General features: G+C 44.5%; 1 protein-coding gene across 5 annotated transcripts in view; it reads right to left on the reverse strand.

The window, feature by feature from the left end:
• Positions 1-4,741: 4,741 nt before the first annotated feature.
• LOC140389830 (uncharacterized) overlaps positions 4,742-19,445 on the reverse strand; it is a 49,782-nt gene continuing 35,078 nt past the window's right edge. For 4 of the 5 annotated variants that reach the window (XM_072474395.1, XM_072474398.1, XM_072474397.1 and 1 more), the window contains 3 exons: positions 12,071-12,260; positions 10,541-11,447; positions 4,742-5,035 (listed from right to left, as the gene is read on the reverse strand). In XM_072474395.1, the coding sequence (XP_072330496.1) occupies positions 4,992-5,035; positions 10,541-11,447; positions 12,071-12,260 (1,141 nt within the window). In that variant the 3' untranslated portion in view covers positions 4,742-4,991. Of the gene's footprint in view, positions 5,036-5,056; positions 5,728-10,540; positions 11,448-12,070; positions 12,261-19,445 lie in introns of those variants that run through there. The other variant, XM_072474396.1, reaches the window with a different exon arrangement.

Here is a 19,445-nt window from a genome sequence, read left to right on the forward strand (position 1 = left end):
ATGCCTGTAAGTGAAGTTCCTCACTACACTTATGTAGTGTATATACAAATGTTGTAATGAAAGAAATCGATCTGTCAAGTTTGAACTGTTATGCAATATACTTTTTAAAATGTTTGGAATTGTGTCATTTTGGAAAGAGAAACATGTCAGGCAACATCTGTAGAGAGTATTGATGAGCAGACTATTACTGACCAAGTGCTGCTTGATAGCACTGTCAATGATACTTCATCAGATTGCTATTGATCGAGTAAACTGTTTCTGGTAGTGCTTTACCGTATTGAACTCGTCCTGCTTTTTGTGGACAGGACATACCTGGGCAATTTTCCACATTGTCAGGTGGATGCTAGTGTTGTTGATGTCCTGGAACAGCTTCACTAAGGCATGCTTAATTCTAGAGCACAAGTCTTCAGTGTTACAGCCAGGATGTTATCAGAGACCATTGGCTTTGCTGTATTCAGTGCTTTCAGCTGTTTTTTGAAATCATGAGGCGTGAACCGAATTGGTTAAAGTCTGGCATTAGAGCGGCTGAGGAAATGCATTCAGAACTACCTGCAGGTCAATGACACGGGGGAAACTTCGGCAGTGATGGTTTGGGAAGCACTGAAGGCGGTGGTAAGGGGGGGAACTGATCTTGATCCGGGCTCATAGGGAGAAGGTTGACAAGGCAGAGACGGACAGACTGGTAAAGTAGATATTACAGATCTATAGGAGGTATGCAGAGACCCCAGAGGCAGGGCTCCTGAGGAAACGGCGGAGGCTGCAGGCGGAGTTTAGCTTGCTGACCATAGAGAGGGCGGTGGAGCAGCTGAGAAAGGCGAGGGGGGTGCTTTATGAACATGGAGAGAAGGCCAGCAGAATGCTTGCACAGCAGCTTAGGAAGAGGGAGGCAGCTAGGGAGATAGAGAAAGTAAAGGACGGTGAGGGGAGCCTGGTTGGTGATTTGGTAGGTGTGAATAAGGCGTTTAGAGATTTTTACAGCAGGCTGTACAGGTCGGAACCCCCTACGGGGCCGGAGGGGATGAGGCGTTTCTTGGAGGGGCTGAATTTCCCAACGGTGGACGGAGATCGGGTAGAAGGGCTGGGGGCCCAATTGGGCTGGAAGAGATAGTGGAGGGCTTGAAGGCCATGCAGGTGGGTAAGGCCCCGGGTCAGGACGGGTACCCAGAGGAGTTTTATAAATGTTCTCGGGGATACAGGGGCCAGTGTTGTTGAGGATGTTTAATGAGGCAAGGGAAAGAGGAGTGCTGCCCCCGACGATGTCACAGGCAATGATTTCGCTGATTCTTAAGCGGGACAAGAACCCAGAGCTCTGTGGATCCTACAGGCCGATCTCCCTGCTGAATGTGGATGCCAAGTTGCTGGCCAAAATCTTGTCCTCCAGGATTGAGGACTGTGTTCCGGACATTATTGGGGAGGACCAGACGGTGTTTGTTAAGGGCAGGCAGTTGGTGGCCAATGTAAGAAGGTTGTTAAATGTGATCATGATGCCCCCGGAAGGTAGGGAGGTTGAGGTAGTGATCACAATGGATGCAGAAAAGGTTTTTGATCGGGTAGAATGGGACTATTTGTGGGAGGTACTGGGATGGTTCGGATTTGGGCGGCGCTTTGACTGGGTCAGGTTACTCTATCAGGCTCCTGTGGCAAGTGTGCGGACGAACAGCACAACTTCGGACTATTTTAGACTGCACCGGGGGACAAGACAGGGATGGCCCCTCTCCCCACTGTTGTTTGCGCTGGCTACAGAGCCATTGGCAATCGCTCGGAGAGCTTCAAGGGGCTGGAGGGGACTGGAGCACATGGCTTCGCTGTATGCGGACGATCTGCTTTTGTACTTTTCGGACCCAGTAGAGGGGATGGAGGAAATCATGAAGATTTTAGGGGAATTCGGCCAGTATTCGGGGTATAAGCTAAACATGGATAAGAGTGAGATGTTTGTGGTTCAGGCGAGGGGACAGGAGGGGTGACTGGGGGAGTTGCTGTTTAGGTCAGTAGGGGGTAGTTTTAGGTACCTGGACATCCAAGTGGCACGGGAATGGGACCGGCTGCATAAATTGAATCTGGCCCAGCTAGTGGACCAAATGAAGGACAATTTCCGGAGATGGGACGCGTTCCCGTTGTCGCTGGCCAAGAGGGTACAAACGGTGAAAATGACAATCCTCCCGAGGTTCCTATTTGTATTTCAATGTCTCCCCATTTTTATTCCGCGGTCCTTTTTTAAGCAGGTCAACAGGGTGATCACAGGCTTCGTCTGGGCGGGCAAGACCACGCAGGTAAGGAAGGTAATGCTCGAGCGGAGCCGGGGAGAGGGCGGGCTGGCGCTGCCCAATTTTAGCAACTATTACTGGGCAGCTAACATAGCCATGATCAGGAAGTGGGTGGTGGGGGAGTGGGCAGCGTGGGAGCGGATGGAGGTGGCTTCTTGTAAGGGAACCAGTCAGGGGGCGTTGGTAACTGTGCCTCTACCACTTCCGCCGGCACGGTACTCCACCAGCCCCGTGGTGGTGGCAGCCCTGAGAGTTTGGGGCCAGTGAAGGCGGCATGTGGGTGCAGAGGGTGCATCAGTCTGGGCCCCAATTTGTGATAACCACTGGTTTGCCCCGGGGAGTATCAATGGGGGGTTCCAGTTATGGCGGAGAGTGGGAATTGAGAGGATGGGGGATGTGTTTATAGAGGGGAGCTTTCCGAGTGTGCTGGAGGAAAAGTTTGGGCTGGCGAAGGAAAATAAATTCAGATATTTGCAGGTGCGGGACTTCCTACCTTCCCGCTCCTACCGCTGAGGGGGATTCAGGACAGGGTAATTTCCGGGGGGGGGGGGGGGGGGGGGGGGTAGCGACTCGGACATCTATTAGGAGCGTATGGGGTCGGAGGAGACGCAAACCGAGGAGCTGAAGGGGGGTAAGTGGGAGGAGGAGCTGGGAGGTGAGATAGAGGATGGTTTATGGGCAGACGCATTGAGTAGAGTCAACGCGTCCGCAACATGTGCCAGGCTCAGCCTGATACAATTTAAGGTTGTGCACTGGGCTCACATGACAGTGGCCCAGATGAGCAGATTCTTTGGGGTGGAAGACAGGTGCACAAAATGCGCAGGAGGACCAGTGAACCATGTCCAAAGCTTCGGGGATTTTGGCTGGGGTTTGCAGACGTCATGTCCAAGGTTTTAAAAACAAGGGTGGCGCTGGGTCCGGAGGTGGCGATTTTCGGGGTGTCAGAAGATCCAGGAAGAGAAAGAGGCAGACGTTTTGGCCTTTGCTTCCCTGGTAGCCAGGAGACGGATACTATTGCAATGGAGGGACCCAAAGCCCCCGAAGTCGAAGACCTGGCTATCGGACATGGCTAGCTTTCTCTGTATGGAGAAAATTAAGTTCGCTTTGAGGTTCACTGTTAGGGTTCACCCGGAGGTGGCAACCGTTCGTCAACTTCCTTGCGGAAAATTAATCATCAGCAGACGGTGGGGGAGGGAGTAGTTTCGGTTAGAGTAGGGGGTCAATAAGGATGGGACAACAGTTTTTGTACTATGTTTATAGTTTCATGTATCTTGACTATTTTGTTGTTGTTTCTATACCAAAAATACCTCAATAAAATGTTTATTAAAAAAAAACTGGCACTAGTGATAACAAGAAAAGATCCTTAAAGCTTTCCACATCGGCTTCCCCCAAATTTGTCCCATGAGTTGTTATTCTTATTGGCTTGCTTGCCCCTTTCCCCAAGCTCACCTACTCTTTTTTGCTCCCATATCTTTCACACAATATTTTTTTAAGTTCACATTTTGTTCCCTGGGACAAGTTTCTCTGTGTACTTCTTTAATTGCTTGTGGCTTTTTTCTAAGTAGCCCTGTTTGATTTTTTAAAATTAATCTGTTATACTTAATTTTAAGAAGATATCATCTCAGCACTCTGAATAAAACAATACCAATATGTATGCAAAAAATATGATTGATAAATTTTGGGATGGTAAACTATGCATCTAACATCGTGTGGTATTGGGGCAGCACGATGGCACAGTGGTTAACAATGCTGCCTCGTGGCGCAGAGGACCCGGGTTTGTTCCTCGGATCACTGTGTAGAATTTGCACATTCTCCCCGTTTCTGCATCGGTTTCACCCCCACAGCTCAAAAAAAGATGTGCAGGGTTGGTGAATTGGCCACGCTAAATTGCCCCTTAATTGTAAAAAAAACGAATTGGGTACATTAAATTTATTTTTAAAAAATCTTGTGGTATTTTGACATTTTTTGATGAATTAATGCATCTTGAATTATCAATAATTTGTGTATGTTTACTGTTTGTTGTACAATATATGTACTACATGACAACAATAAACCAACCACTTTAATATTTAAATTGTAGCAGGCAATGGTAAATGGCTGAAACCATGGGGTGAATTTTTCTATTATACTGGATTTCAGCCTGAACATGGTAGCTACATTTTAGGGGGAAAAGTGTCTATTTCACCCCAGACTTGCCTGCAAAAATTAAGGAATACCCAAGCCCACATGTATTCCCAGGTTTGCCCAATTGCACCACAGTGATATTCAGCACCTAGGTGTTTGCCCAGGCCAACATGGAACTAACTGCTTCTTTGACCCGTATCTGCATTATTTTTTGCTGACAAAATCCGACAGAGCACATCCCAAACCCAAATTTATCTTGTATAATTATCTTTTTATGGAGAAAGACATGAACAATACTGACATTGAACTATGCCTATTCAATGTTTTCCAGATAAAGAAAAATAATCTCGCAATTTATATATCAGAACAATTAATAGGTTTTATTGTTTTGCTCAGTTTCTAATCACATGTTCCTGTTGTAATCTAAAATTAGGTTAATCCGCAGAGTTTTCATTTTTAGTTTACAGAGGAGCAGATCTTTTTATGCACCTCCTTTGTCAATGAAGTACAGACTGACATCTGTTTTTTTTTCAGACACATGGCCACCGACCGTCTGTTCCTACAGCCCCATGGCCTGCTGAAACACCTCCACTAGTGACATTGCTATATTTGGTCCAATTCTTCTGTTTTTTCATGTTCATCATGCTCTAAAAGTACAGAAAGTAGACATGTCAGGTATCTAAACATATTTAGCAGCACAGTTATGTTTTTGAATTGTTTTAGCCATTTTAATCACAAAATGGATTTGGAGGGGAAAAAAAATAAAAGAATTGCGAATTGAGACAATTTATTAAAAATGCGAAGGCAATATATAGCTTGTAAAGATGCTAATGAGCTAGCTTTGATTTTGTTCCCTCAGGCTGCAAATAATACACAATTTGTTATTTGTCTCAATCAAAAGATATATGTGCACTGGATTAAAGTCTTATTCTTTTTTAACTGTGAACAGCAAAATAGAATATAGCGACTAGTAGGGATACTTTTTGAAAGAGAATTTAGTACAGGCAAAAAGAAAACTGCAAAGACTTTCATAGAGACAGGTCAGAATTGCTAGATATCACTGACAACCAACTGTTGTGGGAAGACTATTTTGTGTTATTACATGGAAATAGAATGGATTGAGTAAAGTGGTTGTGATTATAATTTGTGTACAGTATGATCACCTTACTGTTAAATAAGTAGTTTAATAATTTATACCTAGGCCTCAGCACACCATTGGTTCAGTCCCATGTTTGGAGGATCATAGAAGTTCACATGTAGAAAACACAAATATCCTGTCCAGGCCATAAGAGGTTTATGCTAACTCACAAATGAGATAGGTGGCTGTGTAAGTCAACTCCTGTAAAAATAATGTTACACAGAGCACTTAACAGAGTGACTGTTGCCATTGTACCTTAAAAGGTATCTCTAGAAGACCCACAATGCCAGAAGTATCCAATTTCATGGAGTTGAAGTTTCTTTGACCTGATTTGTGCAGCAGCTCCAGTGGCTAGTTTTAATAATGGTGCTTAGTTTTGAACTAAATTAATCAACTTCAATTATGCACATGAAGGTACGGATTGCATGGATAGTCATCATGAATATATTATTACCGTCAGACTAGAATGACTGGTACAGTATGCACTAGAGTTTTCTCCGTCAAGACTTCTGAACAATATACAAAAGTGTTAATTAAAATTTCCACCCATGGCACGCTTTTGCATTTGCATTGTTGTATAAATTTACAGTGCAGTTACAATGCACTGTTTTCATGAAACTTGTTTTTTGTTGTAAATAATTTATCAGAGTTCCATAATGTTATGCCCACCTGGAGAGATTAATTGCTTTAGGGGTTGGTTTAGCACAGGGCTAAATCGCTGGCTTTGAAAGCAGACCAAGGCAGGCCAGCAGCACGGTTCAATTCCCGTATCAGCTTCCCCGAACAGGAATGTGGCGACTAGGGGCTTTTCACAGTAACTTCATTTGAAGCCTACTTGTGACAATAAGCAATTATCATTATCATTTTATCAAATAATTAGAAGTGTCATTGCAGTGATCATGGGCAAGTCATACAGAGGGCTCACAATTATGCTGCAATGACAGAGAAAAGGGCATTATACTGGTGCATATAATTTACTTGGTGGCATTTGAGCAATGAGACAGTAACAAAATTTGCACAAGAAGATTGTGCCTTATGTGTGCTTTTGCATAAGCATAAACACCCTTTCAGAAAAATAGATTACCAGAAAATCTTTTTATTTCTACAATCACAAACACCTTGGCTCAGTGAGACTTCCTATAACATTCGTTTCCAATTGTGATCAGCTCCATTCTCAAGAGTGCTAGCAATCAGAGAGATAGCTAATAACTGCCAGCCTTGTGTGATATGTAGTTCCATGGACTATTAAGCATAACCATTGGCAATTCAAAGTCTCTCAATTCACACAATGCACTATGCTCAAGACTGACTGTACAAACACACTCGCATCTTTGTGAGTAGCCAAGCAAGAATTTGGAAGAGATTCTGTCTCAAATTTCTCAGAAGTCATTTTGATATGCTTAAGGGAGTACATATGCCTAGTCCATTGTTACATTCTTCAAAGTAAAACTCTGCTGCACTAGGAGAAATGATAGTAAATATCATCTTTGGTACTAAACACATACCTAATCATACGAAGCAGAGATTAAGTCTTGATCTAGACAAACATTGATTATTTGTTTCTAACATAGGATATTATTGTGCTGTTTGCTTTCATATGGTTAGTGTCTTGCGAGATTACAAAGATGTAAAGGTTTGGCACTGGACACAAGATTCAAAGGCACTTTCATGACTTTCCATAGAATTCTAGTTGTCCTTTTGATCTTTGACTTCACAGAATTTGCAACCTGTAAATTGTTTGGATATCAGTCACTACCCCTGGAACTGTATGGTTATATGAAATTTTAAAATGAAGCATAGCATGCTTACTTTGCAGCAAGAGACATCCTGGTCCAAACATATGTCGATCAAAAAGGTCCAACATTACTTTATGCGAGAAGAGAAAAATTACACAAAAAACAATTAAAGTATATTTCTTCTGAAGCATGTTCAATTGGAAAGCACAGATCTGTTTGGTTTTGGAGTTGTTCTTGACCTGGACTAATGAAAACCAAATTATTGATATTGCAAAATAAGATTTTCACCGTTTCTCACAATGGTAAAAGCTCTCCCTAAATTCACTTACCACAGCATTCTCAAATTCCCAAATATAGACCGTTGACCTATATTACATGAGACATCATCTTCATATCATTGTCCCCAAAAGTACTACTACTCTTTCGCATCCCAATTGTTCACCGATAAGGGAGCGGAGATGGGGGTGGGTCGTGGTTATGGTTAAGCCCAAGGGATGCAGACTTGAACATCTTTCGTGAACTGGCTTACCCGATTCTCATCTGTTCAGAAGTAGCCAGAGAGTCACCTGCAATGGCACCTCTTCCTGCTCCCAGTTGTTTCAGGTGCCTCCAAGATCTGTCCTTGGCCCACTCCTATTTTGTATGTACATGCTGGGCCTCAGCAACATTATCAGGAAAGTGTCAATTTTGACATGTATGTTGACAATATCCAGCTCTAACTCATGATCGCCTCCCAATCCTCCACTGTCTCTATATTGTCAGATTATTTGTTCCTCTCTCTATAATCTTCTTCAAACCTACAATCCTGTTGGACCTCTGTGCTCGCCGACTCTGGTCTCCAGTTCCCCCATTTTAATTGCTCCACCAACAGAGGCCATGCCTTCAGCTTTCTAGGCCCTAATGTCTAGAATCCCTCCTAAATATCTTCATCTTTTTTTTCTCCTTTTAAGATGTTCCTTAAAACCTGTTGCTTTGATTACGCGTTCGGTCATCTGGCCTAATATCTCCTTATATAGCATGGTGTCAAACTCCTATAAAGTTCTTTAGGATATTTTATTCAGTTAAATGTAAGATGTTGTTGCTTTCACATTCAATATTTTACTGTAATAGTACCTTCTATTTTTGGTTTAATATTCTGGTTTTGCTATTGTTTGTGGGTCAAATTGTGGTTTAAGTGATGAGCATCAACTGAAAAAGCAGAAGCAAACCCACTGAGAAAGTGAAGTGTGGGTAACTGACTTCGTGTAGCTATTAAATAAATTCAAAAAGCACACATTTATTGCCCTTGCTTTCCTTTTTCTTTGAGATAATCTGGATGACTTTTAATGTCTTGTTTTACATGTTGCACTGGAACTTTTTTCTTTATGAAAGCACACCAACAGAATGATTACACAATGAGACTGGTACATAATATTCCAGATGGGATCAGACTAATATTTTCACAATTTAAATTGTAAGGAAAAGACTTCCTTGGAAAAGACACTTGAAAGCGACTGAACACAAGTTCAAGACAAGTGAAGGAGGTTCTCAGTGGAGTCCATAACTCCATCACGCTATGTCATGAAGGTTATTACAACTACACAGCTCTTTCCTGAAGTTTTTCCCTGCCCGGGTGATGTTCTGTAACTACAAGGCTAAAAACAAATTAAGAGCTTCTATCTCAATGAGGAGGCTTCAGGCCAATCCACATTCTACAATCTGCTCCGAAAAGTTCGCTCACATTTTGACAGCTGGGAAAAATTACATCACAGCAGCTGAAGCAATCAACAACATTGTAAATAAAACAACACACAACCAACATCCTTTAGAAAAAGTCAATTCAACCTATATCCCAATACTAACGGATCCTTTCAAAAAGTTCTATGATCCGAACCGTTGCCAAAATCTAGTCTGTTCTTTCTTGGGCTATGTCCTATCTATGTCCCATGTTTTATTGAAATCTGTCCATTAATTTTGAGATATATTGTTTACAGCCAAACCTATCGGGGTAAAAATATTACCTCTGCTCACCTTCAGTGGAGGAGGTAACTAAGAAAGGGAAGTGATGAAAAAAACGACTCAGGTAAATTGGTCATTATGGAGAAGGATTCACAAAGCAAGGACACAAATTTAAAATGTGGAAGCTGGGCAAAGTGTAAGGAAGTTTGAGGGAAAGCCATTGGGACTGGGATAGATTTGTAAAAAAGAGACAAGTTCATTGAGTATAACAACATTTTTTCTAAAATGCTTTTGCAGTCTCAAAGCAGGTTATAGTTGAAATTATTTCTTCAAAGTAAAGAACTGTCACAAACACAGGCGGTATGGTAGCACAGTGGTTAACATTGTTGCTTTACAGCTCCAGGGTCCCAGGTTCGATTCCCGGCTTGGGTCACTGTCTGTGCGGAGCCTGTACGTTCTCCCCGTGTCTGCGTGAGTTTCCTCTGAGTGCTCTGGTTTCCTCCCACAGTCCAAAGATGTGCAGGTTAGGTGGATTGGCCATGCTAAATTGCCCTTAGTGTCCAAAAAGGTTAGGTGGGGTTACGGGGATAGGGTGGAGGTGTGGGCTTAAGTAGGGTGCTCTTTTCAAGGGCTGGTGCAGATTCGATAGACCGAATGGCCTCTTTCAGCACTGTAAATTCTATGATCTATGACATCAAGATATGAGTGGTGAATTTGAACTGCAGCTTTTAGTTTGAGACCAGTAGCTGCACAACTGTTTCCAACCAAATAAATACTTGCTGATACTGCCCAATATGCCCAACTTCAAATTTTGCAGGTGTGAAAAATCAACTCCCAGCAACTAAAATTTAGATAATGGTACAGGGGTGAAAGTTTCTGCATTCTCATAATACAAATACGCTCCCAGAAAGTTCAAAAAACGGCCCAGGGATCAAATAGATTCAATTCAATATTGAATAAACCAACTAGCTGGCCTCCCTTGCACAATAAGCACTATTTAAAACCAGGTTATACGATTCACTGGAATAATATTCTGTGTAGTTCATCAGAGACAGGTTTTTCGAGTTCGATCAAACCCTGGTTGTATGATTAGAGACATTTTACAGCAACATACTATTGCAGTATAAGTACACACCAAGCCCAACCTCAACATATGCCCGTGTGATCAAATGCCCACATGTCTCAGTTAACAGCTAAAGGGGAGTGACATTTTCATCCACTTATCCTGTTCAAAAGGTGCACTAAAACATAGCTTTTAGATTCTGCAATTGGATAACATATACAATAACTTCCCACTTTTTATTACTACACATTACTGTTCCATAGATCAGCAGTCTTACTTTCTCTCAGCTGGTTGATAATTCGAGTGAGATTGTCAATTTTCTGCTCTTTTCTTTTCAGTTTTTGTTGGAGTACTCTGAATTTTTGCCTCTGTTCTTCATTCTTCTTTCTTTCCCATGCAAGCTTCTTTTCGAGAGTTCGCCTGATGATATCTGGGCAAGGACTCATAAAGTAACTGTGATCCTGGGGAAATGTCATTCCTGACAAATCTTGATCATCAGGAGAAGAAAACACAGTCTCAGAGGAACATTGCAGTTCTTCAGAAGCTAGGACTGGAGTCGACAGATGCTCTGTTTCAGGGATAAGCACTTCTGTAGATATCCAAGTAGTTTCTTCCGATATTGTTACTCGCTCAGATGTTAGATCTGTAGATGTAAATAAACAGGGCAAAATACTAGTGGGTACTGTCGGTACATCCAATGAACCCAGGAGTGTAGTAGATGTATCCGATAGTACTTCAGGTGCATTGGCTGTCCAATGGAAGGCTTCTGAACACAGAGCTGCAGCTGAATCTTGAGACTGTTCCTCTGAATGAACAGTTATTAACCCACTTGAAATGGATTCCACCTTTGCACCTGTTGTGCATGTTTGAGTTTCTGCACTGCAGTTAAACAGTGTGAGGACTTCTGAAGACTCTGTTTCAGGTTTCAGAGGAACTTCCAATACTTGAGAAAATTCTGCCAAATTCAGGACTGCTGCAGCTGCTAGTTGAGCTAGTCTCCCTGTATTCAGAGTCTCAGCAGTTAATGTAGACTGTAAATCTGCGATTTTTGCTGGCTCAGTTGGTTGATGAAATGTTTCAACTGAATCAGTTTGTGGTAGCAAATGCGACATTTGTATCTCCGAACTTCCCTTATAATGTCCACCAGAAGTTTTTGCCTTATGTAGCCTTCGGGAGCTTGTATTCTAAAAACAAATAAAATTAATGTTGAAAAAACAGAATACATTTTGCACTACATCTTACCATCTATCTGATCATTTGAATTCACCCAATTTACTTACTGGTACAAGAAAACACAAGGTCCATTCAAATGGCAATTTTTAGACTAAATAAAGCCGACATTTCCCCATTACTCTGACATATATTTTTCAAAAGAACACCTCCAGTGATATCCTTGATTTCAACAGTCAGTAAATGCATAACAATTCAGTATTTCCACACAAAATACTGCCTATAATTCCTCTGCGAGACTGACAGTAAATGATAGTTCAAAGTATACCACAGAGTTTGTGCTTTCGAGGCCACTTCCTCAGCAGCTTTTAATTAATGCATTAATTAATGACTTTGGTAGCTATTAATTCAGTCAATTACATCTTAAATTATAATCTAAAGCAATCAAGATTGGTGTTATTTTATATGTAATGGGAAAAGTCTTCACAAAAAGTGTATACAATTACCACTGCTAACAGACAACATGTTTATGAAAACATGTGATCGTGAAGGGCAAAAGTGCAAGTTTTCATCCACAAATTATCAAAACTAATTTACTAAAATAAATGTCAAGACATCATAATGGTTGAAACTATACCTTGGTTTTCGGAGGTGGAAATATGGTTGGAATGGAAGAGAACTTTAAATGCCTTCTATCATTCCGTTCCTCAAAACAATCTTTTGTGAAGTGATCACTACAGAGAGTTGCTCTCGGTGACGGCATCCAGTTTTCCCGTGCTACAGCTTTCAGCCATTTTGCCATGAGGTCAGGTCTTGAAATAGGAAACCTATGTCAACAAATCCAAAACAAAATAAAAGTAGGAATTCAACAAAACTTACTGAAATCACAAACATCCAAAATAGCATTTTCAGATTTTTATCTTCATTAATTTGAAATGCTGTACTATCAAAGCATCTGCTCTCCAACTTTGGGCAAACCTGACTGCTCCATGCTATTCAGATATCTTAAAACAAAATGAAATGAGTTTGGTCAATTAAATTCTTGTATAGACTGTTGGATTTCAACTGATAAGAATTTGGTTGCCCAGCTCTGCAGCTCTTTGTAACTTAAACAAATACATTAATCGGTTGGGAAATACATATTAGCAAAGATGTTAAAAATCCAAAGGTTGCCTGCTGCTGGTCAGACACAATTGATGACACTGAATAAAAAAGTAACAATGAAAATAACTGCAGTAAACTCTCAAAATAAATCTCACTCTGTTTTGTAAGGGCCACGAAGAATCCAGCACGAGTTTTAAGGATACAAAATAATAACGTTTATTTACTATAACAATGTATACATAACAGTAGCAGTAACTTCCCTTGCTACCTTCTCCTTCCTGCTGGTTCCTGAACTGGCCAGCTTATTTATACTAGGAGTTTCTCCGCCCCCTCATTGGGGAAGTTCATACTCCCATAGGATTGTGGGATAGTCATTAGTCCCCAGCCAATCGTAAGTAGGCAGGTTATAACATCCCTCCCCCCAAAAGTCCAAGGAATCCACCGAAGACCCTGGCGAAGGAAGGCGTCAAACTCGTTTGGCCGCAGGCCGGACGCCATTTGCACGCGGAGCTGGATCAGGCGGCGTATAACGAGACGGAGACCGGCGCTTCCGTGATGAACGGCGCGGTTGTACATCCACGGCCTGTGGACCCGAGGATTCCCCCTCTGATTCATCCCGTGTCTCCATCTCGGAGTCAGAGTCTGCTGCCTCCATCATGTCAGCGTCTCTATCTCCATTCGGTCCCGTAACGACATGCGCAGGCTTCGAGTGAGGCACCAGTGGAAGATTTTGAGGACTACCTTCCCTTGTCTCTGGTCTTTGCGGCTGTTGAAATGAGCTCCGGGGGCGGGGAATCTTTTGAGGGGATGATCTTCTGGACCGGACGTGGTCTACGTGTTTTCACTGGAGACGACCCTGGGCTTGCACTTGGTAAGATATAGGGCCCGTTTGGCGAAAGATTACACCAGGAACCCATTGGGCACCACCAGCAAAATTCCGCACGAATACAGGGTCACCGGGCGCAAACTGCCGAATCGGATGATGCCGAGACAATCCCGGTCCCTGCCGTTCTTGTGTGCGGCGTACTTTTGCGCCAATGTCCGGGGAGACCATACTAAGGCGGGTGCGAAGTCTTCGGCCCATTAGGAGTTCTGCGGGAGCTACCCCAGCCACTGCATGGAGGGTGGTCCTGTACGTAAACAAAAAGCGAGCCCCCGGAGCTCATTTCAACAGCCGCAAAGACCAGAGACAAGGGAAGGTAGTCCTCAAAATCTTCCACTGGTGCCTCACTCGAAGCCTGCGCATGTCGTTACGGGACCGAATGGAGATAGAGACGCTGACATGATGGAGGCAGCAGACTCTGACTCCGAGATGGAGACACGGGATGAATCAGAGGGGGGCAGCAGGTGCAAGGGAGCCTGCGTAGTTGCCAGATTGGGGAGGAACTCCCCGTAATAGTTTACGAGACCGAGAAAAGAATCCGGAAGACTGCTTCTTTAGGCCTCTTTTGAATGTTTGCACTGCGCGCTCTGCCAACCCATTTGAAGCCGGGTGGTAAGGGGCAGTGCGGATATGGCGGATGCCGTTCATCTTTGTAAACCTAGCAAACTCCTCACTCGTGAATGGAGTGCCATTATCCGTGACCAGCACCTCGGGGAGGCCATGCGTACTAAATGATAAACGCATCTTCTCAATTGTTGCGCAGGACGTTGTCCCCTGCATCTTATGCACGTCCAGCCATTTGGACTGGGCGTCAATTAGTAGAAGGAACATGGATCCCTGAAAAGGGCCTGCGAAATCTGCATTCAAGCGTGCCCAAGGCCGCCCTGGCCATTCCCAGTGATGTAGGGACGCGGCCGGCGGAAGCTTCTGATGCTCCTGGCAAATGGAGCAGTTTTGGGCCACCTTCTCAATGTCGGTGTCGAGGCCTGGCCACCAGACATAACTCCGGGCCAACATTTTCATCTTGGTCACGCCCGGATGCCCATTGTGCAAGTCTGATAATATCAGCTCCTGGCCTTTTTCCGGGACAATCACACGCGTCCCCCACAAGAGGATGCCGTCTTCCACGCTGAACTCTGACACCTTGGAGGAAAATGCCCGCAACTCGCCTGGGAGCTGTCTATGCTGCCCACCATACAGGACTATGTGCCGAACCTTTGACAAGACTGGCTCCGTCTGGGTCCACTCACGGATCTGTGATGCCGTGACAGGCAAGGTGTCCATAAAATTTAGGGTTGCAACCACCTCACCGGTCGTGGGGGTCGACATGGGGCCGGTCGATAAAGGCAATCGGCTCAGTGCGTCGACATTTGCTATCTGCGTACCTGGTTTGTGCTCCAGAGAATACTCATATGCAGCAAGCAACAAAGCCCAGCGCTGGATCCGTGCAGAAGCAATGGGCGGTATTGGCTTATCCTCTCTGAAGAGTCCCAGCAGGGGCTTATGATCAGTTACGATAGTGAAATGGCGGCCGTACACATACTGGTGGAAGCGTTTCACCGCAAAAACCACTGCCAGGCCCTCCTTCTCGATCTGCGCGTACTTTTTCTCCGCTGCAGTCAATGTGCGGGAGGCCAAAGCTATCGGTCGCTCGGCCCTGTTCTCCATCTTGTGGGACAGGACAGCCCCAATACCATACGGGGATGCATCACATGTGACGAGCAAAGGCTTTCCCGGATCATAGTGGGTTAGTAACCCAGACGACGACAATTTTTGCTTTACCCGCCGGAAAGCGGTTTATTGCGGCTGACCCCAAACCCAGGTGTGATTTTTCTTTAGCAGCAGGTGCAAGGGAGCCTGCGTAGTTGCCAGATTGGGGAGGAACTCCCCGTAATAGTTTACGAGACCGAGAAAAGAATGAAGATGCGAAGTGTCAGTCGGGGTGGGGGCATGTTGAATTGCTCGCACCTTCTCTGCGACGGGGTGCAGACCCTCGCGGTCCACCCGATAACCTAGGTAGACTACTTCTTTTGCCTGAAATACGCACTTTGTGTGACGTAAACGGACTCCAGCCTCCGAAAGGCGTCTAAGGACAGCCTCCAGATTTTCGAAATGCTCTTGCTCCGACGTCCCTGTAATCAACACGTCATCTAGGTAGACAGCCACACGTGGTAAACCTCTCAAAATGCCCTCCATAACACGTTGAAAAATTGCACAGGCAGAGGATACTCCAAAGGGAAACCGTGTATATTCATACAGGCCCCGGTGTGTGTTAATTGTTACATATGGTCGGGAGGCAGGGTCCAGCTCCAACTGCAGATAGGCGTGACTCATATCTAATTTTGTGAATGAGAGTCCACCTGCAAGTTTCGCGTAGAGATCCTCTATGCGAGGCATTGGGTATCGGTCGAGCCGGGAAACTGTATTCACTGTACGTTTATAGTCGCCACACAAGCGAACTGTGGCATCTGGCTTCATTACTGGTACAATTGGTGCTGCCCAGTCAGCAAACCGGACGGGCCTGATAATACCCAAACTCTCCAAACGAGTGAGCTCCCCTTCTACCTTCTCGAGCAAAGCATAAGGCACTGGGCGCGTCCCGGAAATAGCGCGGCGTGGCTCCTGGTTCAACTTGGATACGGGCTACGGCCCCTTTTATTTTCCCCAAACCAGGCTGGAATACCTCTGGGTATCGTCCTAGCACCTCAGTCAACCCTCCAGAAACTGTTTGGAGGATGTGCTGCCATTGCAACCGCAAATGGCGCAACCAGTCCCGACCCAACAGGCTGGGCCCATGGCCACGCACTACGATAAGTGGGAAACGCCCCTCCTGGCGTCCATAGACAACAGGGGTCATTGTAGTTCCTGCAATGTCCAGTGGTTCCCCCGTGTAGGTGGCCAACCTGGCCTGTGAGTCAGTTAATGTAAGGGTCTGTATACCCTGCTTGATGCGGTCAAATGTCCTCTGGGCGATCATGGAGACCCCTCCGCCAGTATCCAACTCCATCTCCAGCGGGTGGCCATTGACCCGTACTGTCACCTTAATGGGGGCCACACGGGGAGCTGCCACACAATGCAGCTGCAGGCAGTCATCCTCCGTCTCCACGTCCTCAGGAGTGGTCGCCGCAGGTTCATCCACATGGAAAGTACGGCCTCTGGGCTGGTCCCAGTTACGGCCCCTGGGCTGGTCCCAGTTTCGGTCGGAACGACGGCGCCTCTGGCGTCCCCAGGACCGCCGTCCGCGACGGGGTCGGCGCCTACAAGTCTGACACGGACATGGCTTCTCATCCATTGGCTCTGGAGAAGGCTCCCTTCGGGGAGGAATGTCCGATGGCCACTGGCGTCGGTCCGGTCGTTGCCTCGCCCAAGGTACCGCAGGAGTGCGGGGGGACGTTTTTGGGCGGAAAGGGTTGCGCCCCAAGGCATGCACTTCCATTCCCTGTAGCTCCTGTACTCCTCGCTCTGCGCTCTCTCGGGACAAGACTATTTGTATTGCCTGTTGAAAAGTCAATGTTGGCTCCGCTAACAACTTTCTCTGGGTTGCTGCATTGTTAATACCGCAAACTAAACAGTCGCGTAACATTTCTGACAAGGTCTCACCATAGTCACAGTATTCCGCAATCCCGCGTAGCCTGGATAAAAAAATCGGCAAGGGGTTCTCCAGGGGTCCTCTCAGTGGTATTAAACCGGTAACGCTGGACTATCGTGGACAGGGTTGGGTTAAAGTGTTGCCCCACTATATTCACAAGTTCGTCAAACGTTTTAGTGTCCGGTGCAGCTGGGTACGTAAGGCTCCTAATCACCCCAAACGTATGCGGCCCGCAGGCGGTGAGCAATATGACCACCTGGCGCTCGTTTTCAGTGATATTGTTTGCCCGGAAATAGTAACGCATCCGTTGTGTGTACTGGTTCCAGCTTTCCAGCGCAGCATCAAAAACATCCAAACGTCCGTACAGAGGCATGGTATAATAGAAAACAACTTCCAACCTGTATCCAACAAAAATCCAGGGAGGTGGCTTCAGCAGTGTAGACAGCTATTCACTTTTACCTTCGTCGCCAGTTTTGTAAGGGCCACGAAGAATCCAGCACGAGTTTTAAGGATACAAAATAATAACGTTTATTTACTATAACAATATATACATAACAGTAGCAGTAACTTCCCTTGCTACCGTCTCCTTCCTGCTGGTTCCTGAACTGGCCAGCTTATTTATACTAGGAGTTTCTCCGCCCCCCTCATTGGGAAAGTTCATACTCCCATAGGATTGTGGGATAGTCATTCGTCCCCAGCCAATCGTAAGTAGGCAGGTTATAACACTCTGCAACTTCCTGTTATAAAAACTGACTAGTTATAAACTAAAATGAATTCATGTAAATTACTGGATACAGAAGCCATAAATTCACAAAAATCTTAAACATTATTTCATCGGTGTGGAGGCGACGCTGACTTTATGGTCATAAGGCATACCCACAGAATCGGAGAATCCAGTCCTACCTATACCTGGCATATTACAAGTCCAAAACATCATAAAACATCTGAAGATATTAATCTTAATAAAAACATATTTCCTGTTATGTAATTGTTGCTTAAACAAATGTAAGCATCTGCCAAACAAAGAAATTCACACTAAAAAAGGTATAACACATCATAGATGTTTCCTCATGTGTTGATTAAGATAGCAACCAAAAAAGCAAAGCAATTAAAGCAAAACAATTCCCATTGTTACGGGGCAGGGTTTAAGAGAACCCCAAAGTGTATCGTGGAGTTCACCTGACCCACAACTTTTAATATATTGTGGTATGGGGAGCACACAGCCCACTCTACAGGTGTGGTACAGCAGAAATGGAAAAGTATTTTTTTTAAAGCAAAACAATGTTTATTCTATGAACTCAAGTCAACCTTTTAAAACATACAGTGAATATCTTAGCAAACATTAATTCAAATACAACCCCCAAAGAATACAACACTAAGTAATCCTTAAGCTGTCCTTTTAAAGTCCATAAGACTTCAAAAAGAACTTTTAACAGAAGCACATCAGGTTAAAGTCACTACTAAGTGCAGTTGTTAGTTTTAAATCACCAAAGGATCGATTTACATTCTTTAGATTACAGAGAGAGACTCTAATACACCTTCCGTCTGTGACTGCAGCTATCCAGCTTTGAAAACGAAACGAAAACATATCCTGCAGCAAACAGCCTAAAACGAAAGTAAAACGCTGACAGACAGCCCAGCTCCACCCACACTCTGACATCACTGATAAACACCCATTTCTTAAAGGTACATTTCTTAAACACCCATTTCTTAAAGGTACATTTCTTAAACACCCATTTCTTAAAGGTACTCTCACATGCCACCATTATACTTTCTAAAGTTCTTAACTTTATACTCATATAAATAGTGAAAGGAGTAACAACCTTTCTTCATATCAAAATGTCCCTACAGATTTTTAATGTAGTCTGCGACCTCACTGTCCAAATTTTACCCTCAGGGTGCTAGATCAAAGATGGTAGGTTTGCAAGACTGCTCCCTGTGATTTCACCAACAAGCAAAATATCTAAATCATGCCACAATATATTAAAATCCAATTTTATTTGTAGCATCCCAAAACATTGTGACCCTACTCAACAGAGATGCCAGTCACATTTGCGATTTTTATCAACTGATAGTTGTTTGTGCACAAATTACACACTGGGGGGGGGGACTTCCGGTGGCGGCTATGAAGGAGTAGGTCGCACATTTCGTATCTGCCGCTTGGGTCGGAACTTTGGACCTTTTTCCCCGATTTTGTTGTCGGATCTGAAGTGGAAAATTGATGTTGGATGCAACTGTGACGAGGAATCATACATCAGTGCATGGAGAGGCGGACCAGGAGTGCTCGCAAAGGAAGAAATAGACGAACGGAGAAGGCTTGGGCTGAGGCTGCAGCATGAGGAAGCATGGCGGACGACCGGAGTTCTGGCTCGACGACCCAGTGGTCGACGGAGCAGCTGATGCAGTTCATCCAGGAGGGCTTCGCCAAGCAGAAAC

Source organism: Scyliorhinus torazame, chromosome 14 (genome assembly GCF_047496885.1).
Source record: "Scyliorhinus torazame isolate Kashiwa2021f chromosome 14, sScyTor2.1, whole genome shotgun sequence".
Classification (NCBI taxonomy): Eukaryota; Metazoa; Chordata; class Chondrichthyes; order Carcharhiniformes; family Scyliorhinidae; genus Scyliorhinus; species Scyliorhinus torazame.